This window comes from Penicillium canariense (genome assembly GCF_028826845.1).
Source record: "Penicillium canariense strain IBT 26290 chromosome Unknown utg000004l_segment0_segment0, whole genome shotgun sequence".
Lineage (NCBI taxonomy): Eukaryota > Fungi > Ascomycota > Eurotiomycetes > Eurotiales > Aspergillaceae > Penicillium > Penicillium canariense.
Genome location: NW_026622731.1, coordinates 170,287 through 194,536, shown reverse-complemented (window position 1 = coordinate 194,536; position 24,250 = coordinate 170,287). Strand labels below are relative to the sequence as shown.

General features: G+C 52.7%; 8 protein-coding genes across 8 annotated transcripts; 3 read left to right on the top strand and 5 right to left on the bottom strand.

The window, feature by feature from the left end:
• Nucleotides 1–108: 108 nt before the first annotated feature.
• On the bottom strand, nucleotides 109–1,882 carry N7482_006408 (putative nonsense-mediated mRNA decay protein Upf3; the record flags this gene model as incomplete). Its single annotated transcript, XM_056688533.1, has 2 exons — nucleotides 109–1,561; nucleotides 1,635–1,882. 2 exons carry the CDS (start codon nucleotides 1,880–1,882, stop codon nucleotides 109–111), a joined length of 1,701 nt encoding a protein of 566 aa, XP_056540962.1.
• A 5,158-nt stretch (nucleotides 1,883–7,040) lies between these two features.
• N7482_006407 (uncharacterized protein) lies at nucleotides 7,041–8,041 on the top strand (the record flags this gene model as incomplete). Its single annotated transcript, XM_056688532.1, has 3 exons — nucleotides 7,041–7,095; nucleotides 7,156–7,462; nucleotides 7,519–8,041. 3 exons carry the CDS (start codon nucleotides 7,041–7,043, stop codon nucleotides 8,039–8,041), a joined length of 885 nt encoding a protein of 294 aa, XP_056540961.1.
• Nucleotides 8,042–8,666: 625 nt separating this feature from the next.
• On the bottom strand, nucleotides 8,667–10,973 carry N7482_006406 (flavodoxin and radical SAM domain protein; the record flags this gene model as incomplete). Its single annotated transcript, XM_056688531.1, has 1 exon — nucleotides 8,667–10,973. The coding sequence occupies one exon, from the start codon at nucleotides 10,971–10,973 to the stop codon at nucleotides 8,667–8,669; it is 2,307 nt and encodes a 768-aa protein (XP_056540960.1).
• A 721-nt stretch (nucleotides 10,974–11,694) lies between these two features.
• Nucleotides 11,695–13,176, top strand: N7482_006405 (putative dipeptidase; the record flags this gene model as incomplete). The annotated part of the gene is made up of 3 exons (XM_056688530.1): nucleotides 11,695–11,923; nucleotides 11,989–12,201; nucleotides 12,293–13,176. The coding sequence occupies 3 exons, from the start codon at nucleotides 11,695–11,697 to the stop codon at nucleotides 13,174–13,176; spliced, it is 1,326 nt and encodes a 441-aa protein (XP_056540959.1).
• A 156-nt stretch (nucleotides 13,177–13,332) lies between these two features.
• Nucleotides 13,333–13,974, bottom strand: N7482_006404 (NUDIX hydrolase; the record flags this gene model as incomplete). Its single annotated transcript, XM_056688529.1, has 1 exon — nucleotides 13,333–13,974. One exon carries the CDS (start codon nucleotides 13,972–13,974, stop codon nucleotides 13,333–13,335), a length of 642 nt encoding a protein of 213 aa, XP_056540958.1.
• A 549-nt stretch (nucleotides 13,975–14,523) lies between these two features.
• Nucleotides 14,524–16,772, top strand: N7482_006403 (putative FAD monooxygenase; the record flags this gene model as incomplete). The annotated part of the gene is made up of 5 exons (XM_056688528.1): nucleotides 14,524–14,661; nucleotides 14,713–15,060; nucleotides 15,133–15,739; nucleotides 15,818–16,054; nucleotides 16,105–16,772. The coding sequence occupies 5 exons, from the start codon at nucleotides 14,524–14,526 to the stop codon at nucleotides 16,770–16,772; spliced, it is 1,998 nt and encodes a 665-aa protein (XP_056540957.1).
• Nucleotides 16,773–18,772: 2,000 nt separating this feature from the next.
• On the bottom strand, nucleotides 18,773–20,802 carry N7482_006402 (putative phenol 2-monooxygenase; the record flags this gene model as incomplete). The annotated part of the gene is made up of 5 exons (XM_056688527.1): nucleotides 18,773–18,852; nucleotides 18,909–19,025; nucleotides 19,085–19,259; nucleotides 19,340–20,224; nucleotides 20,293–20,802. The coding sequence occupies 5 exons, from the start codon at nucleotides 20,800–20,802 to the stop codon at nucleotides 18,773–18,775; spliced, it is 1,767 nt and encodes a 588-aa protein (XP_056540956.1).
• Nucleotides 20,803–21,336: 534 nt separating this feature from the next.
• On the bottom strand, nucleotides 21,337–22,727 carry sitA (TOR signaling pathway phosphatase SitA; the record flags this gene model as incomplete). Its single annotated transcript, XM_056688526.1, has 4 exons — nucleotides 21,337–21,626; nucleotides 21,703–22,034; nucleotides 22,108–22,504; nucleotides 22,574–22,727. 4 exons carry the CDS (start codon nucleotides 22,725–22,727, stop codon nucleotides 21,337–21,339), a joined length of 1,173 nt encoding a protein of 390 aa, XP_056540955.1.
• Between the last annotated feature and the right edge of the window lie 1,523 nt (nucleotides 22,728–24,250).

Genomic DNA, 24,250 nt, shown 5'->3' with positions numbered 1-24,250 from the left:
CGTATTGCGTCATGTCATTGTGATGGGTACTGGGTATCATGCTCTCATTACGGGCGGCTTAAGCTACAAGGTCTCCAGTCTGCAATCTCCAGCCTGTGGTCTTCTCTTTCACTTGGCGTCAGAGCCCACGCTCTTCTCCGCCGGTCCTGCGGCTGTTCCATTGCCAGCCGCGCCTCCCTTCAAGCCTTTGTTCCGCGATCCGCGTCCTCCCCGAGATCCCCGCGAAGATCCAGCGGGTCCTCCTCCGCTGCCGCTATTCCCGCCACTGTTTCCTTCAGTCGCCTTTGTCTTGTCTCCCTTGGCCTGCTGCGGCGGGTCGCCTCGACCGCCTCCTGCTTTGCGAGACTTCTCGCCGCCGGGATTTGCCTTGCGCTCGAGCACCACCACCTGACTCTGTGCGATGGAGACCGGGCTGGCCGCCATGGCTTTCTGCAGTCCCTCGGGCTCCGTGAAGTCCACGTACCCGAATCCTTTCTTCTTGTCAATCTCGACTTTCGTCACCGTGCCGAACAGAGTAAACGCCGCCTCTAACAGTGCCTCGGTCACTCCTTGAGATGCATTGGCGTGCTTGAGGAAGGCCTGGGTCGCGGTGGGCGCGGGACGCGGTGCGGCCTTAGTTTTGGCAACCTTGGACGATTTCGTGGCCGGAGGGGTGGCGGCGCCGGAGGTGCGCGAGGACGGCGACTCACCGCCATCGCGATCCTTGGTTTTCGTGGAGCTGGCGGCACTCTTGGCTGGCTTGGAAATAGATTCCTTCTTGTTGCCCTCGGCTGCGGGAACGAAAGGTTCCCGCGAGCTCTCGTTCTTGGGGGACCCAGTCTCGTTCGATCCACCTTTACCGCGCCGTCTGGAAGAGGCCGACGGGGAGAGCCCCAGATCCCGCTGTAGGATCTTCGCTGCTGCGGTGACGTTGCCCCGTTCCCTCTTTCGCTCAGAGGCCGTGGCAGATGTGTTCTCCTTGGTCGTACTGGAGCTGCTCGCTTTGCCACCCTTCGTAGATGTACCGCTCGCAGCTTGTTTGGTTGCCTTCACAGACTCTTTGGCCGCCTTGTCCCCCTTGGATTTCTCGTCTGAGGATGGACCGGGGGCCAGCTTTTTGTCCGATCGCTGTAGAAGCTTTTTGGCCTGCACCTTCTCCTGCTTCGATTCCTTCTCCGACCGCTTGGAGGATTTGGAAGACCCACTCTCCTTCGCCTTGCTCGCCTTCTTGTCCTTGATGAATTGTACCAGCGGCGTTATCACCGCTGCCTTTTTCTCGTCAGCTTCGATCGCGTCCACCGGAGCCGGCTTCGTGATAGGCTGCGTCAAGCTCTCAAGGAAAGCAATGAACTCGGGATCTTGGTCAATTGTACCCTGGCGGGCATCTTTGCGCACGCGACTGCCCGGGGTTTTGGCGTAGGGCGCAAACTCCAGCGTAGGAGGTCCCAAAAGGACGGGATCGTTTGAGGTGTGGCCCGCATCCTGGAAAGAGGACTGTCGTACTTGATCTGACAGCGGACCGATGTGTTCGTTGGATACCACATGGATGTAGGCTCGGGAGGGACGAGAGGGCTTCGCGGGGCTGAACAGAGAAACATCCGGTTAGCCTATGCCGATTACAACGGCGGGATAATGTTTTTGGTATAGGTTCTCACTCTTTCGACACTTTGCCAGGCTTGTAGTGAAGCCAGTCGACCTTGCCCGCACCCGCTTTCCATTCCTCTCCTAGGGCGCCTTCAAACTCGGGTTGTGTCAACCCTGGAGGTAAGCGGCGAATGAGGAGTTTGAGGCGCGGGGTGGGTGGCTTGGGAGCCTTCTTTGCTGGCGCTGTGGACTTCTGCGTAGCTGCTGCTGGGATCTGAAGCACACCGGCGGTGGCTTTGCCAGCAGTCGGTTGGGTCATGTTGCAGGTTTTCTGTGGAAATAGCTGGGTTTGTAGGAGTACTTGATAAGCAAAGATTGACCAGGAGGAGAGGCCCACAAGATGAACACCAGAGGTGAGTTGGCCGCCCTCCACAAGGACACCGATATGCACCGAAGTCAACCTTGCAAGCAACAGCCCGCCAGGAGAGCCCGAACGGAGGGGCTGAGTCAGCCTGTTTCCTGAGGCACTCAAGACAGAGTGGGATCCAACTGATTGTCTGTTTTTGCAATAGAAGGCAAACAGATCTTTCTGAGTTGATTTTTACAGGAAAAAACTTGCAATATTTTCCTAACTAATTTTCCATGACCCTAAGCGGCGCCGCAAAGGGGTTTGCCTGTCCAAATGTATAACGAGAGTGCAAGTCTCCAGTAGTCCATCAAGGCTACAGTACGTCCCGAAACTGGTGCACCCTCCTCCACTCTTAGAGAGAATCTCTAGCCCCACCTCCATTAGACACTAGTCCATATTAGAGAAAAATCCGGAATATCAATATTCCTGTATAAGTCTCAATACCATGACTTACTCTTATTAAAATACGGTGCTTTGTCTCTTGCCTGTATGACGATCCAAGGGAACTAGAATTTTCCATGGCAATGCGAACAAGTCAAACACCAGTGCTGGAGAGTGCCTCTAGAATCTGGCGAGCTGTCACTTCCATCTGTCACTGCCATATCCAAGTGGGAAGACCGCCAGCCTCCCACTCTTCCCTGCCTATATGCGTTGCAGCCTTCGTTTACACCCGCTAGTGATAATACAGGAGGCTGTGCTTATATACAGAGCTAACATTGGCAGGGAAAGATGATTTTCTCCGATAGTCATATTCTATCCCTATTCTATCCCCGTACTTGGAGACAACTGGATTGAATTGAGGAAGGGGCCGAAAGGGGTTATAACCTATACGTAAGCGGCCGAAAGCAACAAGATTCCCAGACTATATTGAGTATAGCCCAGAAAATCAAAATTCATGAGTCGTCATCTATACAACACTTTACTCCAACAAGCTGCTCTCGGGAGCGCATCTATACTGGACCGTCTTGGACCACTTACAGTACAGAAGACATCCTGTCGGAACGAAGAACTCTCTTTCTTAATCCTATCTGGCAGCCTGGCGTTATGTTCCAGGAATTGATAACATAAATAGCAAAACACTTTTGTGAGATCCTTCAGCTGCGGGTCAAGAGGCACTCCGCTGGGAAGTTTACCTACACCCCAGGGGATTTTTTTTCTTTTTTTTTTGCAAAATGTAAAACACGGAACAAGCATTCTTCACTTAAGTGAAACATATTTCAGGGAGACATCCTACAGCTTTTTGGCACTAGCGGTATCAAATGCATACTGGCCATAGCCTGATGCCCAGATTCCCCCCGCGGGATCATGCGTAGTTGAAATCTGGCAGTTTTCTAAGTATCTGGCCCCTTGACCTTCGAGATCCTTCGAGACAGCCGCCTATACACTAGTAGCAGTACCCTGAGCTGGATTCATGTAGCTAGCTATAAGCTTTGGGTCCTGAGTTATGGCTTAGATCTCCTCCTCGGACATGTGCTGTCCTAGGTTGGTTGTAACTGCCCCCGGGTGAACGCTAAATACGTAGAGTCCCTGAGACCTATAGCGCCTCTCGATCTCGTTCGTAGTCTACAAATTCGCGGTTTTGCTCTGCCCGTACGCCTGTATAGCCTCAAACTTGCCGTCGGAATTGATGTCTTCGAAATTGACCGAAGAAAACTTGTGCCCAGTCGAGGAAAGAATAACTACTCTTGATTGGAATGACGGCGTGGATGCCGAGAGGAGAGCTGGCATCAGGAGGTTGATTAAGAGAAAGTGTGATAGGTGATTCACTCTAAACTGAAGCTCGAAGCCGTCCTTCGTGGTCTCTTTGCGGGTCATCATAACGCCCGCGTTTGCAACTAAGATATGTAACCAGCTGTTCTGAGCTAGAAACGCTGAAGTATAAATCCGAACGCTCTCGAGAGACTCCTGGTCAAGCTGAAGAAGATGGACGTTCGGAGACACTGTAAGTTCCCCAATAGCCTTCTTTGCCTTTTCGAGATTTCGGGCTGTTAGATATAGTTTCGTACCGGTCTTCGACAACGCCTTGGCAGTCTCGACTCCGATACCTGAAGAGTAACCGGTGATCAAGATCACTTTGTCTCCCTATTTTCTAATGAGACCTTCGTCTCGGACGATCTGTTTAGCTGTCGGGCGCTCATCCCCGGGGCCACTTGGATGTGTATAAGCTGCAGCATATCGAGATGTCATGATAACAGTTTAGGCGAACTAAAAGTATAGGGAAGTAGGTTCTGACGTAGGGTAGAAGCCTTTGTTTTTGTAGAGAACATTATGAGTGTTGAATGCCCCCTTTATATATCCAGAGCGAAGGCTTTCGTGGTACTCGAGGCGAGCTCCAGAGTCAATTCTCGCGGATCAGGAAGTACTGCCTCTCGTAAGTGGAGTAGAGCTGGACTTACCCATATACAGAATAAGTAAATATGGTTATATTACCACTATTTAAGGTTCCGCTAATGCAGCTGGGTGACAGCGCTAAATTTTGTTCCATGGTTCTCATAATCTAGATGGCCCCTTCCGCCTTTTTGCTAGCCGCATACTTAAAAGCCCGAAGTCGTAGAGCTTCCCCAAAGCGGTTAGAACGATGTTATCATGAGTGACAACTCGCCATTTCCTGTGCGTTTTCACTAGGGGCTATGCTACTTTTCGCCTCTATGCATTCGCTCTTCTTGTTAAATAGGGAAATATATCTTCAGCTCAATTTATCTACCTATATCCCTCCGCAAGTATCACCTCCACAAGGTATCCCCCTATAGGTTGCCTTCCGGCCGGGGGATGATTGGACCGGGATTACCGATCCGAAAATAAGGAAGAGAGTACAGAATCGTTTGATCAAGAGAGAGAGCCGCAAGTCAACTCTTACCCTATCAGTAGCGATATCTAACTCCTCCCGTCCAGGTCGGCGTAGGCGCTGTGCCGCGGAGAACCCGGAGAACTACGACCCACAGACAAGAGCACTAATAACGGTTATCGGCGACCGCTTAACCGACTTTGTATGTCTGAGGGACCTTTATAACCTTAGGATTCATTCGAAAGAGACAAAATGGGTCCTTCGTCAGGTAGAATACATATATCATGACCACTACTTGACCGGTTCGCCCCGCACGGAACTTCTTCTAGGCCTCACTCAACTAAACTTGACTCGGGCTCTGATATATAATATCAAAATCCTAGGATATCAATCGATCCAGATGCATAACGAAGCGTTGTCACCTTTCTGTATCGCTTGCCCCTCACTAGCCGGCAATGAAGTGATGTCTCTTCCCGTTAGCTTACGTCCTACTGCGCTCCAGCTCTCAACTCCTCATCACCCGTGGCTTGATCTATTCCCTAGCCCCCAAATGCGCGATAATTTGATTGTTCTTGAACCATTGGTGGATGAATACGGGCTTTGTGAAGACTTATGCAACTCGATGGAAGGAACCGCAGGAATATTAGTCTGGAAAGACCCTTGGGATCCAACCGGCTGGGAGGTGACACGTTCTTTTATGTCTGCCTAGGGCTTTGCGGTCCACAACTGTTGGGATCTGTTTCGGTCCACGAATTATTGGCGTCTGAAACGGGGAGAGGAGCTATTATTTTACGTTCCACCGGCGATTTGTAGCTAAGCTGACCTTTGCTTGGTACAATAATCACCGTGTTTTTTTTTTGAATTCCTCTTCTCCCGTGTGGATATCGGGCTAAAATAGACGGTTACATGTCACGTTTGATAGGAGGCTTGGAAACTTCAGAAGTGGAGCTTATTATGCCCCCTGACCCCGTGCTTTTGTCTTTTGATTTTCTTTCGCTACGCTTCTTGCTAGACCGTGATTTTGGTTCTGTGGCCCCTAGCTGCTCAACATTAGTAGGAAACTAATACTATCGCTTATTTTATACTATACGTTCATCTCCTCGGATTTCTTGAATGAATTCCTCTTAACTCAGCTAACGAATTTGAACAACTTACCTGTCAGCTGACAACCCATACCCTCACGTCGGAAATGGCCTGTAACATTCTCTTCTTCTGTCCCGACCGCATTGATGCACCGTTGGAGAAAGACAACAAATCCTTGGTCGGAACCTTTTTCATAGTAACTCCAGTTACGGTTAATGAAACTTTTGTACAGATCTAAACATAACCTCGCGGTCTATGTTGTTCCCGCTCCGCCTAACGCTCTGTCCTTACTTAACCAGTGATAAATATCTTACTTACAGTGGCCGTTCATTAGTATTCGGAACACACTACTGCCTCCCACTGGCAGAAAGATAAGTGGGCCAGCTACCATGTTCCAAATACTAATGAACGCTGACTGTACTTGCAAAATGCCACGAAATACTGATCATTATCAGCGTAGGATTATTGTTTATATAAAACCTAGCAGGAACAGATTCACTATATTATAAATAGCTAGGGTCGCGAAGTGTAGTGAGCGCTCTGTCACTAATATACGTAAGAATATATGGTTATTCAGTAGTGCTAGATCTCTACTAGTCTCTTCATCGCCACTCAATCCCACATTAGCCATATCAGGTTAGATTGGTGTCAGCAGTTGTACTAACTAGGTTAGCTAATGTACTGTACTTAGCTAACTAGTTCAAATTTGGTTAGATCGACGTCAGCAATATTGCTACCTGCTGAAGTGGCAAATCATCATACCCGTGGTACAAGATATACTTTGCGCATATTAGCTAATTTTTGTGTTCCTCGCTCAACGCTCAGGATTGATTAAATAACAGCACTGCTCATGCGAGGGATGGAATAACCCTTGTTTAGACAGCCATAGTGGTAAAATTAAGCTTGACCACACCACTTCTTAACAAAGGTTAGCCATAGAGCTAATCGTAGATCTTATCAAGCATACTTTGGCCCCGAGCCAGCAGAGCAGGCCAACGTCCTCCTCGCGAAACCTTGGAACTTTGGAACTGTGGAACAGTGGAACTAAAACGTCAAGCTTCTCAATGGAGATAGCGGGAATGGACTTTAGGTGACTTAATTCCGAGCTGAAATGGGATGAAATAAAAAGCTATATAAGCCCAATCAATGATAGTAGTTTTCCAATCACTATACTACGTCTTCAAAAGCTTACCCGTCCCAATGGCAACTAAGTACACCGCAGCTCACGAGTCTCCTAACGGCCCTGGAGACAGCCGTCCTACGGCCCTCCAAATCATCTAAGATGAAAAGCTTGAAGGAAAGCTCACCGACAAAGTGATCCTTATCACGGGCTGCTCCTCCGGCCTAGGAATCGAGACCGTACGCGCACTGGCAAGGACAGGCGCTACGCTCTTTGTCACAGCGCGCGATCCCTATAAAGCTAAAGCCGCCCTCGGCAATCTCCTAGAGTCCGACAAAATCCATCTCCTAGCACTCGACCTCAACTCCTTCGCCAGCGTTCGAGCCTGTGCTAGTGAGTTCCTCTCCAAGAGCTACCGGAAACTCAACATCCTCATCGCTAATGCCGGCGTGATGGCGACACCGGAAGGCAAACCGTCGACGGCTTCGAGACCCAATTCGGCGTAAATCACCTCGCCCACTTCCTTCTCTTCTAGCTCCTGAAGCCTACCCTCCTAAGCTCCTCTACCCCAACCTCGCCTTCCCGGGTAGTTTTCGTCTCCTCCGCTGCCTATCGCATTTCAACCGTACATATGGATAACCTCTCCCTTGCGGGTGAATACGATCCTTGGAAGGCCTACGGACAGAGCAAAACCGCCATCATCTGGACGGCTAACGAAGTCCAGCGCCGGTACGGATCGAAGGGCCTCCTCGCTTTCAGTCTGCACCCTGGCGGTATCACTACGGGTTCCCAGCAACATGTCCCTGATGAAGTGCAGCAGAGCTGGGGCGCCGACAAGTCCTTTAAGCTGAGGTGGAAGAGTCTTGAGCAGGGCGCTGCAACTACTGTCTGGGCGGCTGTTGCGAAGGCCCTAGAGGAGCATGGTGGGAAATATCTTGATGATTGTCAGATTGCGGGTCCGCATAATCCTGAAACTGGGCCTATGGGCCCTGGGTATGCGCCTTGGGCTTATGATGAGGTGAACGCGGCAAAGTTGTGGGATGTTTCGATGAAGATGGTTGGGTTGGATGGGGAGGACTGATTTTCGAGGATAATGATGTGTCGAAGGATTAAAGGAGCTAGGTTTGGAGTCATCTTTGCTTCGTGATTAATTGTTGAGTGTGCTTCCCTAGGAAGGCTGTTTTGGAGGTGTCAGTTGTATTGAATTTACAAGGGATTACATGCTTGAAATTACTATGTACTCTACGTACGAAGCAATACTCGCACAACTTACAGCGGTACTCCGGAAGAACTCCCAATATAGACTAATGTGTCTTGGCGTAGGGGCCAGGAAAGTCAATCGAAGAGTGTAGGTGGTCGCACCAGTTTCGGGACGTACTGTATCACAAAGAAGCTACAAACGAATTCCGAATAACGATACTTTTGTTGGATAATACCAGGAGGACAATATAGCTAGCACACTATCAGCTAGCAGGAAGAGCCGTGGCTCGATCAGGTGAGGGGCACACCGCGGCGGAAGTGGAGGGGACATGGAATACTCTCGAGCCCCCAGCAACAAAAAAGTTGTAGAATGTACGGGGGTAATCGACTGGACGAGTGGAACCATCACAGTATTGCCCTGAACCGCTTCATGGTACCCACCGAGCTCCGTCCGAATATGTCGGGATGGGAGACATCATCGATAGCGGCCATGTATCGGTTATTATTTATGATGGAGGGTTCGATGCCGGCCATGATGCAGGCTCAATCCCGAGAATTTCACGGGCTTTGCGAGCCCTGGCATCTGGATCCCGTCCTTTTCGGTACACCCGTTCGTCGTCTGGGTTAAAGCCACCACGGCCAAAAAGAGCCCATTCCTCTGTCTCACGCATGTAATCTTCCGGGGTGAACGAGGTACCGTCCAATTTCTCCCTCTCCAGCAGCTCGAAGAAGCGGTCATAGTCAATGCGAGTGTGCCACTTTCCATTGACATGAAAGCGTTCGGAGGCGAGCAGAATGCAGCAGCTGTGGGCGTGCTCGGCAGCAATGCCGTACTTGAGGCCGCGGCGCTGCAGCTCCTTGTTCAGTGCGACGACAAACGCGGAGACTTCTTCGTAGAATGGCACGTTCTTCATAGTCAGGCCGGCACCAGCACTTGTGCTGGTTCCACAGTAGGTGACACCCTTGACCTCGATCAGACCGGGGAGCGCCTTCTCGACCAGGTTTGCATACCCGATGATCTCATCCTCCACGTTGAAGCCCTTCACGAGTGTCAGGCGAAACACGGTTCGCTGGAAGTGGCGTTTCTCTCGCAGAATATCCAAACAGCGCTGGAACCGCTCCCAGAAATCACGGTGGAGCGGGCGATCAATCTTTCGTAGACTTTCGCGGTTGCTGGCATCGATGGAGACGTAGAGCTGGGTTACCCGGTGCAGCGCCTCAAGCTGATCCGGATGCTGGGCGTTGCAGACCATGAAACTGGAGATGTGCTCGCGGTGCAGCATTTCCAGGAAGCGGTTGATATGAGGATAGAAAATGGGCTCGCCGACCAGGCTTAAAGCACAATGCCGGATGCGCATGGCTTCGGCAAATCGCTCGGCCCGCACGCCCGGCACACCCTTCAACATCTGGATTTTTTTGTAGTGACCTTCTTTCACACCTTTAAAGATCAGCTCGGGCGAGTCCACCTTCCACCGCCAGGTGGTTCCGACAGGGTTCGTGCCGTGACGCCAGCAGAAGATACATTTGTTGCTGCACGACAGCGAGGGTGTTGCCTCCATGCAGAGGTGAGACTTAATCCCGTAAAAAGAGTACTTGTAGCATGACCCACGGCCCCGGAGCGCCGACTTGGTCCACCGGCAGATCTTCACACCCGAGTGTGAGCCCACGATTGTATATCCCTGCTTGGTCAAAGCCGCATAGGTCGGGGAGGTCGTTGGTACCATCTCCTTGGCGGTGGGCTCTGCTGAAATGGCCTTACCGATAGTGGTAAAGTCGATCGGGAGAGGGCCAGCCGAGTCTCCGTTCATCTGGATGTCCTCAAGATCCACCATTGTGTTCTTTGGGCTCTTGGACTCATCCTCATCCTCCAAGTCCTCCTCGTCGCTCTCCACGGCATCGCCGCTACCGGGCACGCCCTCCCCAAGCCCACCACTCTCCAAGATGTCGACGAGGGTGTCCTGAAGTCCGCGAGACCATTCCTTCAACGAGGTCTCTGGATCACTCTTGACATCACCCATTCCCAGCGGATAAGCTCGCTTGCGACCAGTGAGTTTAGCCATCCAACGATCGACTTCCTTGGCCTGGAAACAAAACCCTTCCTCTTCGGTGGGCCACTCCTCCTTGTCACCAAAACCAAAGACCGAATAGCCTGCCAATTGAGAAAGCGGCGCGGTGTCGACCCGGAAATCATGATGGGTTTCATCCAAATGGCTCAGGAACGTGTTGAGCACGGTGTCGATGTTGTACGAGGGGATCAGAATGCAGTAAACGTAGCGAGTGCCGGGGGAGGTTGTCGGGGGTTTGGGGACCGTGGTGAAGAAGTCATCGAAGTCGACGTAGGAGATATCATGAATCTGTGGGGGTAAGAGGCCTCGTTCACGGTTCTCGGGGTTTGCTCGTTCCTGGGCTGCCACGCGTAGGTCCTCCAGCAGCACATTGGCGTAGTGTTCGGTCGTTGTGGTCAACGAGGCAAAGAAAACGATGGGCTGAATGAAGGACAAGGGCGGGACTTCCTCAACAGTCTCGCGGCGCCCAGTGACTGTCTTTGCAGGCTTCTTGCCCTGAACGCGCTTGGGGCCGGATGCCAATTTAGGGCCAGGCTTGTTGTTTGTCGTGGCCGAGACAGGCCGGGGGGTTCGGTCGGCGCAATGAGTTTCTGTTTCAGGCTTTTCTCCGGAGACTGAATGCGGGGCGAGGACGGGACTGACGCGGACGCAGGGGTCTTGGATCGCGACTGAATCTTGCGATAGGCATGGCGGGCGAGGAACAGCGTGCAGAGGGCGATGAGGAGGGGCAGACGGTAGACATGCCATACGGCCAGTAGGCCTACGATGATAGTCAGCGCGCATTCACGCGCATTCTTGGCCGTGCTAGAAAGGCTGAAAGGGAATCAATGTATGCACTAACCGTCCGTCATGGCTAACACAGGAGCCATTGTAAAATCATATAATCATTGGATCCGAGAACCAGATACAAGAGCAACGGCGAGGAAAAGGTGGAAGATGTCGAGGGGTCGAAAATGTGGAAAGCGGGTGGAGCGCGCGGAGAGCGGGCCGATCAAATGAGCGTGCGGCGATTCCCGATTCCTCATCCCTCGCTGGGATGTCTCCAGGCCCCGCTTATCGCATTGCACAGGATCTATGCGTCGAGCGTTTCAAGTGACTCTAACCGGAGTGAAACCATCGCCAGGGGCAGTCATTTTCTATGAGTGAGTTCGTGGTGGCCCACCAGGGGCGTCTTACTGCGTATAGTTCGCGACCGCCACCACTTTTCGGAGGGGCTGGCACGGGGAATATCATGAATATCATGAATATCATGGACTATCACTAGTGACTGGAGAGACCGGAAGCCACCCACGGAAGGGTCGAGTCGGCGAGTATTCCGGATTTCTAGTTGTCCAATGTTACACAGGGCCGGAGCCTTCGCCTTTATCTCCCCTCCACTTCACCCCTCTCTTTAGCCCGCCCTTTACGCGCCTTATCTCCGGGCTTCCTCGCCGCCTCGATTCTCCTCTTGACACCCTCCACTGCAACGATGGATGAGAAGGCGGCCCTTCAGGATTTCCCGGGAGGGAGATCAGTCCAAACGTATCCCTCCGCTCCTCCTGCACCGAAGTCTTCCTTTCGAGGCTGGATTCTCCTGCTTGGTTCCCTGCTGGCCGGCGGCTGGTTCCTCTGGCCGCACTCCTGCCAGCTTGCTCGCGTGCGCACCCTCACGATTGAGGACCGAGTGCAGAACATACTGACTACGACACCCTTGATTGGTATGGAATGTACTCCGCTGTCTATCTAGCGGAGACGCACGTCGAAGCTGACGAGCATTGCCCAGATGGTCATGATGATTTCCCCATTCAAATTCGGGCGCGGTTCCATAACCATATCAATTCGCCCAACTTCACCGACTCCTTTCGCCACGGGACACTCCCGGGCCATGTGGACCTCCCCCGCCTGAAGAAAGGGCAGGTTGGAGGCACCTTCTGGAGTGTCTACGTTCCTTGCCCCGAAGGGTGGGAGGACTTTTCGGATGAGACCTATGCGCCCAGTATGTGACGCTCCCCGCGCCGTCGCACACGATGCTTGGTGCTTGAGATTGATTTGACTTTCAACTAGGTGTTCGGATGACGGTCGAACAGGTCGATCTCATGTCGCGCATCCAGAAGACCTTCCCGGATGTCTTCTCGACGCCCCCCAATGGCACCACGGCTCTGGATGCATTCCGGAACGGCAAGATCATCTCCCCTACGGCATTGAAGGGCTGCAGTCGATTGGGAACTCACTGGCGCATTTGCGAATGTTCTATGACATGGGAGTGTCCTATGCCACCCTCACCCATAACTGCCACAACAAGTATGCGGATGCGGCGATCGTGGAGCAGCCCGACGGCAGTTTGAGAACAGCAACCCCGCTTTGGCATGGCGTCAGTCCCGCCGGCCAGAAGGTGGTGGCCGAGATGAACCGACTGGGCATGATGGTCGATCTGGCCCACGTGAGCGTCGAGACGATGCGTGATGTGTTGGGGGCGGGCAAGACCGAGTGGACCGGCAGTCGGGCCCCGGTCATCTTCAGCCACAGCTCTGCCCATGCCCTCTGCCCGCACCCACGCAACGTGCCGGATGAGGTGTTGAAATTGGTGCGACAGCGTAACTCGATCGTGATGGTGAACTTCGCGCCCGACTTCATCTCCTGCCATGCCTCTGATCGAGAGGATGGCATGCCGGAGGTCGACTATGACCAGGCCACCCTGGAGCGTGTTGCGGACCATATTATGCATATTGGGACCGTGGCTGGGTTTGACCACGTTGGCTTGGGCAGTGACTTTGACGGGATCCCGACGGTCCCCAAGGGCCTGGAAGACGTGTCCAAGTTCCCCGATCTGATCGCGGAGCTGCTGCGCCGCGGTCTCACCGATGCCGAGGCCGCCAAGGTGGCTGGAGGGAATCTACTACGAGTCTGGCGGGAGATTGATCAGGTCGCTCTCCAGATGCAGGCGGAGGGCGTCCTGCCCGGGGAGGACTAAGGACTACTGGGGGAAGGAGTCGTTAAGACGGATCTGGAAGCATGAAAGAGCGTCAGAGCGTAATTCTAGTCTCTCCAATCCCATATGCATCTTATCAACATGAACCGTTTCTACTGCCCCTGACTCAATCTTATTGATAGACGTGGACATCCTCCTTCACGAGGCTTGGTGTTGCTGTTCCCGGAACAACTCGAACGCTCGGAGGATATTGGCGCCCTGACGCCCAATGGATGGCAGTGGCAGTTGGTATTTGCCCTGGCCGGTTTGTTGAGAATGCCGAACATCCTCCTCGAGGGCCCAGTCGAATGCTTGGTGCTCGGTCGCCTCTAACTGGACGGGGATGTCGTCTCGGGCCACCGGCTGTGGAGATCCATCGGATCGTACGGCGGTAGCCTCGTGGACCTCGACGATGAACGAGTATTTGGCAATGCGGATTTTGTCGCCATTGCGACGCGTATGGTCCCAGACATCCACGGCCACCAGCTCCAGTATGCGCGATACATGCAGTCCGCTTTCCTCGGTGACTTCACGCACCACGCCGTCCAGGAGGGTCTGGTCCTCCTCTGGCTCGGCCGCCCCGCCCGGACCCTCCCAGCAGCCGGGCATCGAGTCGGTCAGTGCGCGTTGGAGCAGCAGGATGCGTGGCGGGCACCCCGCGTCGGAAGTGGGATCTGCAGCCCGGGAGAAAATGAAGCCCCCAACGCCGAACGCGTCGAACTCGCGCCGCGTTGCAATAAAGTCAGCGATGGGAATATTGAAGTATTTTAGATGTGGCGCAATCGTGTAGGGCAACGCCATGGTGAAGTGTTGTCAGGGTGAGGGTTTTTTTTGTCCCTCGCCGGGCTTTTTGGAGATACGAGATGTGCGGCTGTTTCGGCCATGACTGCCTATTTCTTCCTGAACGATGACTCATGCAGTAGATAGGAAGAGAATCAACACATACCTGCTGGTGTGCTATCCAACCTCCAACCACCGAACTCCCACATGGTCGCAGAGACGTGGACCTTCCGACCGCGGATTGTCATCCGATCGGCAGGAATAGACTTACAGGCAAGCACGAGTCCCACCATTAATAACCTCATCCGATTCGGAAGGGACAGACTGCATGTGCTCCCGCGACACTTTGCGGGGAGACACCTGGGGTTGAAGCCAAGTGATTGGTATGATTGACAGAGATGGAGGTCTTCCCCCACACGATCTCCGACAACCGTGTCGGCTTCCCTCGTCGGATTCTGGCTGGGAAGCCCAAAGAGCATCTATTTAAGAGCCTAGCAAGTTATCGTTATCAGCATAGCCCAGGAATCAGATCACGCTTCTATCGCAGTGAATACGTCCGATTCTATCACTATGCCTGGGCTGCCTCCCTCGTCCGAAGCCCATGTGGATGTCCTTATTGTCGGTGCTGGCCCAGCGGGACTGATGCTGGCGAACTGGCTCAGCCGCTGCGGTGTCAAGACGCGCATTGTGGACAAGCGAGGGACTAAAGTCAGCCTGTAATCCTGGCTATGCTCGTTGTTGATGCTAATATCACCATAGATCTTCAACGGCCAGGCCGACGGTCTACAATGCCGCACCCTGGAGATTTTTGACTCGTTTGATTTTGCGCACCGCGCATGGCGCGAGTCAAACCATATGCTGGAAATTTGCCTGTGGAATCCCGACGATCAAGGCCAGATCCGAAGATCCGATCGGATTCCCGATACTATCCCCGGTATCAGTCGGTTCCAGCAAGTGGTGCTCCATCAGGGCCGCATCGAACGCTTTTTCCTCGATTCTATTAAGGAGCATAGTGATATTACGGTTGAGCGAGGGGTGTTGCCCACAGCGTTTGAGTTTGATGACACCAAAGCTGGTGATTTCAATGACTACCCAATCAATATCACAGTGCGAACCCTCTCGGACGAAGAGTCTCGGCCCCAACAGCAGCAACAACACCACAGATCTACAGATGGGTAGCAGACAGTCGTCAGCGACGGTCTCTTCCGGAGTAATCTTGCTGCAGATGACACGGATGACCTGATACGGATCGCAGAAACCAATACTCCAGCTGACCGAGTCGAGACGATCAAAGCCAAGTTCCTGGTTGGGTGCGACGGGGCACATTCATGGGTCCGTCGTCAGCTCGGCTTCCAGCTAGAAGGAGACTCCACGGACTACATCTGGGGGGTACTCGACATCGTGCCGATTACTGATTTCCCAGATATCAGATCGCGTTGTGCGATCCATTCGGCGAATGCCGGAAGCGTCATGGTGATCCCACGAGAAAATAAGCTCGTGCGGCTGTATATCCAGTTGCATACCACCGAGCATGCCCAGGCAGGGGGAAAAGCAGATCGGTCATGGATCACGCCGGAAATTATCCTCCAATCTGCCCAGCGTATTCTGCATCCTTACAAGCTCGATTATTCTTACTGCGACTGGTGGACAGCCTACCAGATCGGCCAACGGGTAGGTGACCAGTTCTCGCTGAAGGAAAGGGTGTTCTTGGCTGGCGATGCAATTCACACCCTTCACACCCACTCGCCAAAAGCCGGCCAGGGAATGAATGTGAGCATGCAAGATAGTGAGTGACTCATCGAAATGATTCGGGATCGGACAGGAGATAACTCACACCCTTCCCCTCTCTTTTTTATGTGAACAGCATACAACCTAGGATGGAAGCTTGCGCATGTAGTAAAAGGCTACAGTGATGCATCCCTCCTGAAGACGTATCAATCCGAGAGAAAAGGAATCGCCCAGGATCTGATTGCGTTTGATCATCGCTTTTCTAGGCTCTTCTCTGGACGTCCTGCCAAAGATATTATGGATGAGGAAGGGGTTAGCATGGAAGAATTCAAGACTGCCTTTGAGAAAGGGAATGAATTTGCTAGTGGCATCGGTAATCTCCCAGACGCCATGAAAAAGCTCTAATACTGACGACCAAACCAGCGGTCAACTATAGTGCCAGTGTAATTGTTGCGAAAGACGGCGACCCAGCCAAACACGGTGACGGCACAGATATGACAGGCCAGGATACGTCCAGCCGTGTTCTCAGCAAGCCCCAATTGGCAACCAAAATCGACGTTGGCAAACGTATGCCGAGCTTCAAGGTGTTGAATCAGTCGGACGCCCGGCCTTGGCATCTTCAAGAATTGCTGAAAAGTAACGGGAGATGGCGAATCATCGTCTTCCCTGGACACCTGGCCCTGGCTTCAAACATGCAACGAATGCAGCAACTGGGTTCAAGACTCGGCGCCCAGGACTCATTTATTCGTCGCTATACGCCTATCCAACAGCACATTGACAGCGTGATTGAAGTGTTGACCGTCCATGCTGGCCCCAGGGCGAGTCTAGAGCTATTGGACCTCCCCGAGGCATTCCACCCATACAGTGATACCATGGGCTGGGATTATTGGAAGGTATATGTGGACGACGAGTCCTATCATGAGGGTCATGGCCAGGCTTACTCCAATTATGGAATTGACCCCGCTAAGGGGGCGAGTGCGATCGTGCGGCCAGATCAGTACGTGAGCTGGGTTGGTGAGGTTGATGGCTACGATGATATGGACAGATTTTTCTCGGGTTTCATGAAGCCGCAGAATGTGGCAAAGGAGTGAACTTATGAAATGATATAGGCATGGGGCTCGCTCGCCAGGACTTGAGCGCTAGTTATATTGTGACTAGTTATTCATCAATGGGAAATTATCGAGACGCGAGAGCATACTTCTGAACAAGATTTCAATATCAGACTCCGACCAGGTTGGAACGCCCAGTAGCTCGTTATCGGTCTTGGTGAAATGACCACCAAATTTGCCGCCCTAAATAGCTCACCGAATGAGGTTGCCGGCAAAGGTCTTGCCATCGGGCGGGCATTGTTGGAGGGCTGGGTCGCATGACCCACGCTGAAGAGGCTAGTGAGCTCTTTCATAATATGCTTCTTCCTGGGCACGATGGCTCGCTTGCGCCAGCAGAGCCCAACTTTGGCATTGAAGATACCAAACCGCTTCTTTCCGAAAAGTACATGAGCCACTTCAGTCTTCTTGGTCCGGTACAAGACCCATCAATGGTCGCCAGATGGCAGAACGCCCTCCAAGAATATGCGTTGACTCAAAGTCGCTTGGGAATACCGGTCACTATCTCTTCTGATCCACGAAATCACTTCAACGAGAACGTGGGAACTGCGTTCTCCGCCGGTTCGCCGAGTTTATGGCCGAAACCCCACATTCCCTACGACGTAATAGAAATCCAACTTTTTTAACCGTAGCGAGGTTTAGCGTACCCTCTTAAATTAACGTACTATTAACTCTACGTATTACTAATATAGTCAGAGTATCTTATTTTAAGTCTCCTATACTAAGTAAAGCTCTAGATTCAGAACTACCACCACTTAGCCCGCGCCATTTCTCTACTCTAATAAGCGAAAGGTAAACGGTTTTAGAAGTAATAAAGGCCTCTTCTCTAACAAGGCTTGATACTCAGCTAGCTGTAGCCGCTAGTAGTCCTATAAGCCAAATATCTCACTCCGGACCTCCTATGCTAACCGTAGATATAGTACCAAGATTAATTTCTATATCCTCTCTAATTAGGACTTATTCAATAAAGATATTTTATTACATATCAAGAAAGCCCTAACCGAAGTCCCCTACAGATAATAAGCTACCCCCTCTTCCAGCGTCGATACATACTACCGCTAATACCACTACTTCGAGTAGCATACCATCGACTATAAGATTCTCAGACTCTCCACAAGAAGGTCCTACATTAACATTAACCCTTCAGTATAACTAGATACTATATCTATAGTTCCGTTTATACGCTTCTTTTTCCCACATCTACTTTACGCATCTAGTATGGTTCTCAACACGAGTATAGGGTGAAGTGACATAAGTACGTTCGACCGGCATATAAAGTAGGTACCTAGTGACCATGTCGGTTTGGTGTGTACAAGAAATTTCTTAATCCTTCCCCTATCAAGGTTCAGTCCGCGCCACTGACTTTGATATAGCTCCGAATCGTGAAAAAGCCAAAGCTTCGGGTTTCTCAGACTCGACCGGCCCAGTTCGTATAGTTTCACTAAAGCGGAGATCGCACAGCACGCGGTGCAGTTGCAGGAGTAGCGGGAATGGCTCCCATTACGCGAACACACCCGTCGGCTGCTGCAGTCCAACGACGGGGGATAGGCATCCTGGCAGCCAACAAAATGATTAATAAGCGGTATGGCCCCTACATAAATATTTAGTTCCGATTACACGATCTCACTGGTTTGGGGGAGAGGGCGAGTGAATAGGCTTAGAAAGCAGGCTAAGAAAGTTAAGAAAATTATGCAGCCTCCTGAGTAAGTTCACCTTGCCAACTGCTGCCTGCTGATTGGGTACCCTGGGGCCAAATCTATACAAGCGGCACAGTCCGGTTCTCTGAAAGCCGACGACAACGGATAATCTTATAAAAGTTTGATGAGCTCTGTGAAGGCAAGAACCAATAATAGTAATATGTACAAGGTCGAAGAAGGGGTATTTTCCTATAGCCAGCTACCAACCTGATGGGAAGTGCGATTGCTGTGTTTTCTGCGGTTCTAGGATGCCCTTCTTTTTTATGTGGGCTTTGCTTGCTGAGGGAGCTATGCCTGGGGTTTAAGGAAGGCTGCAAAGAACCTGCCGATCTCGGGATAGTCATTGACGTCTAGCACGGCGGACACATCTAAAATATCATGAGCAACACAACTGGTGCTCGATTTGAGAAAAGAGGACACTCACACTGATCCGGCCGGACGATAATGAGGGCTCCTTGCTTCGGATCGATGCCCAAGAACTCATATGCCTGGCCATGGCCCTTGTTGTAGCTCTCATCGTCGTAGTAAATTTTGTGAAGATCTGATCATGAGAGGATGAGACTACTGTGTACGCAAGAAGTGGGGGCATCGCGAACTCACCTCTTGTTTGGTTCATGCCCGCAACTGGATAGAAACATTGCGGAATCTGTTCCAGCTCAACATCGTGGCGCTTTCCATGACCGATCACGACGACCTCAATCAGACTGTCCGCATCTTGAGACTTGGGAGTGAAGGTGTAAACGGGCCCATCACGCGATGAGAGATACTCTCCGAGCTGTATTGCAGGTCAGAAAGGAGATCATCATTCTCGAGGGAGAAGGGGGGGGGGGGGGGGGGCAATCATCAGAAGCATACCCTGTTCAGCTTGGCCTGATTCTCTGCAACGGCCAGATCGCCAACGAAAGCCATGATGCGCCACCGGCCATCCGATTTGAGTGCCCTCATAAGCTGCAAGGGCTTCGAATCGCAGAATCGCACAACCTGTGCGCTGGGCAGGCGCATACCGACATGGACATTCGAGGCCAGCTGGGTGGACTCCATGGCAGTGGTCAGGGGAGACACATCGTACTTGGCTGTCAATCCGGCAGTATATTTGCCGGACTGGATGAAGCCTTCTTGAAATTCAGCAGGGGATGTGCTCGCCCCGGAGGAAAAGAGTTTGGAGAAGTAGCGGTCGAAATTGATGAGATCGATCGCGGCCTTTCTCCGCTCCAGAACGTAGGTCTCGAGCAGGGACGGGCAGGCCAGACCAGTCAGGACCTCGCCGAGTTTCCAGCCAATGTTATACCCGTCCTGCAGACTGACATTCATACCCTGGCCGGCCTTGGGCGAGTGGGTGTGGCAGGCGTCACCGGCCAGGAAGACCCGGTAGTCCTTGTGGAAGTAGTCGGCATGGCGCTGGCCGATCGAGTAGGCTGACCACCAGACGGTCTCCACAAAGTCGACTTGGTATGGTTGGAAGATACTTTGTGCTTGGCGCTGCAGATTCGCCAAGGTCACATCCTTCGGGTTGGTTCCCGGCGCGAGCTCGATATAGAATCGAGTCAAGTTGGTGCTGTCGCCCTCACGGGGGATGATCAGGAGATTGCCTGACTGGGAGCGAATCGTCGACTTTTTGCGGATGTCGGGGAAGTTGGTCCGGGGCACCATGTCCATCACACCCCAGACAGCATCACTGCTATCCCCGACCATCTTGAATCCCAGCGCTTTGCGGACGATACTGTGGGCCCCATCACAAGCCTATATTTTGAATATGTGAGATCTTCCGTGGCTAAACCGTCCCACTTTCGAACACGGCCAATGCTTACCAATGCATATTTCGCAGCGAATGTCTCCGTCTTCCCATTTTTCTCTGCGGTGACTATGACGGGGTAGGCCTCCGAGTCGGCCGCGGCCGCGCTGTCCACCTGCACCGACGAGACATTGTACCCATAGTCGATTTGCTGGTTGTTGAACTTCTGCATCAGCTCAATGAGCAGGCCGTTGATGCGCGCCTGGTTCAGGATGACATGCGGCTGGTGCGAGAGCCCCGGCTGGGTATCCGCCGTCCGTCCAGTGCGCTTGATGGCGCCGGTGCCATTGTCGGCCCAGAAGTTCACCTCGACGACATGGTAGGCCTCTCGCAGAAGCTCCTCGCTAATACCAAAACTCTCAAAGATCTCGACGGTCCGGCATTGCACGCCATCCGCCTGGCCCATCTTCATTGGACCATCGCGGCGCTCCAACACCTTGCACCGCACGCCATAGCGCGCCAGCCAGGTCGCAGCGCAGAGCCCCGCAGAGCCACTGCCACAGATGAGCACGTCGAATTTTTCCATTCTGGATCAGAGAGACTATGCAGATTTGCCCCAAGCCCCGTCGGTGCTTTCCCCCGCGAGGGGACTACTTGTATGGCGGTCCGGAATGCCACCCGAAGAACTTTCGGGATTCATTCCGGCGGGGGCAGGCTCTCGGATATCGTCTCGGCATTAGCTCGTGGCTGCAGGACGCACCAGCACCGTCGCGCTGTAATAGTCCTTCAATAGGGCCCTTGTGCCGCAGTACCGTGCGTCTACTCCGGGTCTCCACCCCCGTGGGCGCCGGGACACTCCCTGGGGCGCGGGATCATAGCGAGGTCTATTAAAAGAGGGAAGCCATAGCTCACGAATTATTCTCCGTGATGAGACCTCGAAGGGATATGCTGCACACCCCCAAACACAGAGCATCATCGCGCAAAACAACCGAAATGTGAAGATGGACATTCAATTCGTCTCTAAGATCATTATGTAATGCTCATGATGGCCCGTCCTCACGAACGGAAAATGTTCCCTAACCAAATAAACGCCGGCGCCCGTGCAAATCTCGCAAACATCTTACAGGAAGTACTCGCTGCGGCCTGGCCGCGAGGTGGGCATGTGCCGCTGGTCGTCGCTGACGGCGCTGAACAGCTTGAAGGTCGGCTTCAGGTCGTCGCCGATCTCACAGACCGAGGCCAGGTTGCCGCACCGGTAACAGTAGTTCGGGGCACTCCATACGGTGACGACGTTTTGGTTGGAGAAGTGGTATTTGTATCCCTCATTCACAAGCTGATGCGCGCGAGCAATCAGCGACAGGTCGTTGACGTGGCAGAACTCATCTGCCACACGATCCCCGAATAGCCAACCTAAGAAGAGGAGAAAAAACAGTGAGTTAGTTTGAAGGATCGGACAGCAGACATCAGATCGTCAAAGCTCACTCACCTGCACCGCGAGGGCTGACGGCCCAGGTTTCCACGTCATCGGGGTCAGACCACACCAGATCGCAGAAAGCACCCTCATGGGGAATCTCCTGGGCTCGAGCGACGACGCGCACCTGATCGAGCGTCCGGATCTCGGGGCTCAGCCCCCCATGCACACAGAGCACTTTGCCGTCGATAATGGCGCCCAGCGTCATAAAATCGAAGACCTGGCAGCAGGCCTTCCACACCGAGGCGCTGCCGTACTTTTGGAAACACTCCTCGTAGAACCCATAGACTTGCGTGATCTGTCGGGACTCGTGGTTACCACGCACTAATGTGACTCGGTCCGGATATCTACAAACACGGTGCATCAGCATTTTGTCATCCCCATCCGTAAAGAGAAGCACGCGAACGCGTCACCACTCACTTCGCCTTGAGGCACAACAGGAGTGTCAGCGTTTCAAGACTGAAATATCCACGGTCGACATAGTCTCCCAGAAACACAAAGTTACTCTTGAGCTGAAGATCCGCTGATGTCTGGCTGGTCGATCGGCTGCGGGGGGCATTGGAGGCGTTCTCCTCGTCGTCTTCTTTGGAGTTCAGGTTAGGGCCGCGGAGCTTCTTGCGGATCTTGGGATCGGTGATGGTCGAAGGAGGTTCAATGTCGGCGGAGGTGATGACCGAGGGAGAGTTTTGGGAGGGATCGGGCGCAGTGCCATCGGGCATGCCGCCAGAGACTCGGAAGAGCTCCAGCAGATCGTAAAACTGGCCGTGAATATCGCCACAGATGGTGACGGGAGTGGAGACGGGTTGTATGTTGGATTCTGTCCGCAGGAGAACGCAAAGATGGAGTTAGCCAGAGTCGCCGAACCCGAACGAAGGGATCGGCCTACCCTCCATCATATACTCCTTGACGATCTCACACAATTGCTTCATGTGGGCCTCGGACAGGTATTTGCAGTCTTTGGCGGCCTCCAGCCACTCGTCAGGGCCAGCATGGCGCTTGAGCTTGGCGGGTCCCGGCTGTGGGACCTTGCTGTCGGTCATGGCGAGGAGATTGGAGAGGAGGGCGAAGGGACAGCAGGCGCAAGCGAAGGAGACGAAGGCGGGGGAGGAACGGGGAACTGCGCGGGTGGCCGCCCTCGGACGCCGCAGCTCACGGGGCCTCGCCAGTGGCAACAGTCAAGTGACTACCACACCAGCCAACTGACAACAGCCAACTGACAACAGCCAACTGACAACAGCCAAGCGACAACAGCTGACCAGTGACAACCGCACCAGAGACCATCACCTCCAAGCCGCACTCGTCGTGTATTGGGCTTATCAATCTATAAATCTCTCTATCCCTTCGTGCCAGTCATCTGCTTCCTCCGATATCCAAGCTCGCATCGAGCCAACCAAGTGCTGAGACAGTGTCTCCTGTTTCGCCTGCACCGCGTCTCAAGTCCACGTCTGGCGACGCCTTTCCCCCGTCGTTGAACCGCAGCAGCCGATGGGTGTGTTCGCGTAATGGGAGCCGTTATTCTCGGGACTCCTGCAACTGCACCGCGTGCTGTGCGATTCTCGCTTTGGTGAGACATAACGAACTAAGCCGCTCGAGTCCAGGTTGGTCCCATCTAACCAATTTCCTATTTTCAAGGGTACAGATACCTCTTTCGCCCTATATCCAGCACATACGACCATAGGGTGTGGAGAACAGGGCTTCCCGTCCGCTCAGCCGTACTTAAGCCACACGCCGGTCAGTTAGTAGTATGGTGGGTGACCACATGCGAATCCTGACTGTTGTATGTTTTTGTCGATTTAGGGGTAGCTAGTTGGCGGCGCACTGCTTAATCCCGACTACGTGGTAGGTCCGCATCAGCCTGTCGTCGCGCGGTTCAACCCTGGCGTGATGAGTTCACGAGCAGCCGATTGAAGAGCTATTGGATTGAGACATCGATTTCCGTCAGCACGAGGCAACGCTTGAATATCTTACCCCAAAGGAATTCTTCAACGCCTCATTGGTTAATTTTCCACTATTGAAGAATATCTGAACAAGGTAAAGCTTCTCTATTCGATGATCTTTCATCTTAAGAGCTTCTATCAGAAGCTTTATCTTATTTAGATATTCTTCCACGGTCGAAAAATGAACCAATGAGCTACTGAAGATCTCCTTTAGGGTCATATATAGTGGTAAAGCCCCTAGGGTTATATAGCCCGTTCTGTCGCCGGGTTGACAACACCCTTATGATAGAATCTTGGGCGAGTGGAGGCACAATGGCTATCGCTCCTGAGTGAATCGAGGGGATCATACAGGTGAGCTGCCAATCGTGTACGCCCTGTATCATCATCAGATTTCCCTTCTGAGACGAAGAGATTCCTGGATGACAATGCAGGTGGCGGAGAACGGGCTGCGAATGGCGTTGCTTTGGGGGTGACTCGCAATAATTGTATTGGATGCTCCCCTTTGCCTGGGAGAAATTATCTCACGCCGAATTTGGAGACAAGTTGTATCCCCCTTCCCTCTATTCCAGGAGACCACATAAAAGTTCAACCTACCAGCCTCTCCGAGTTTCTTGTTCATGCCAGTC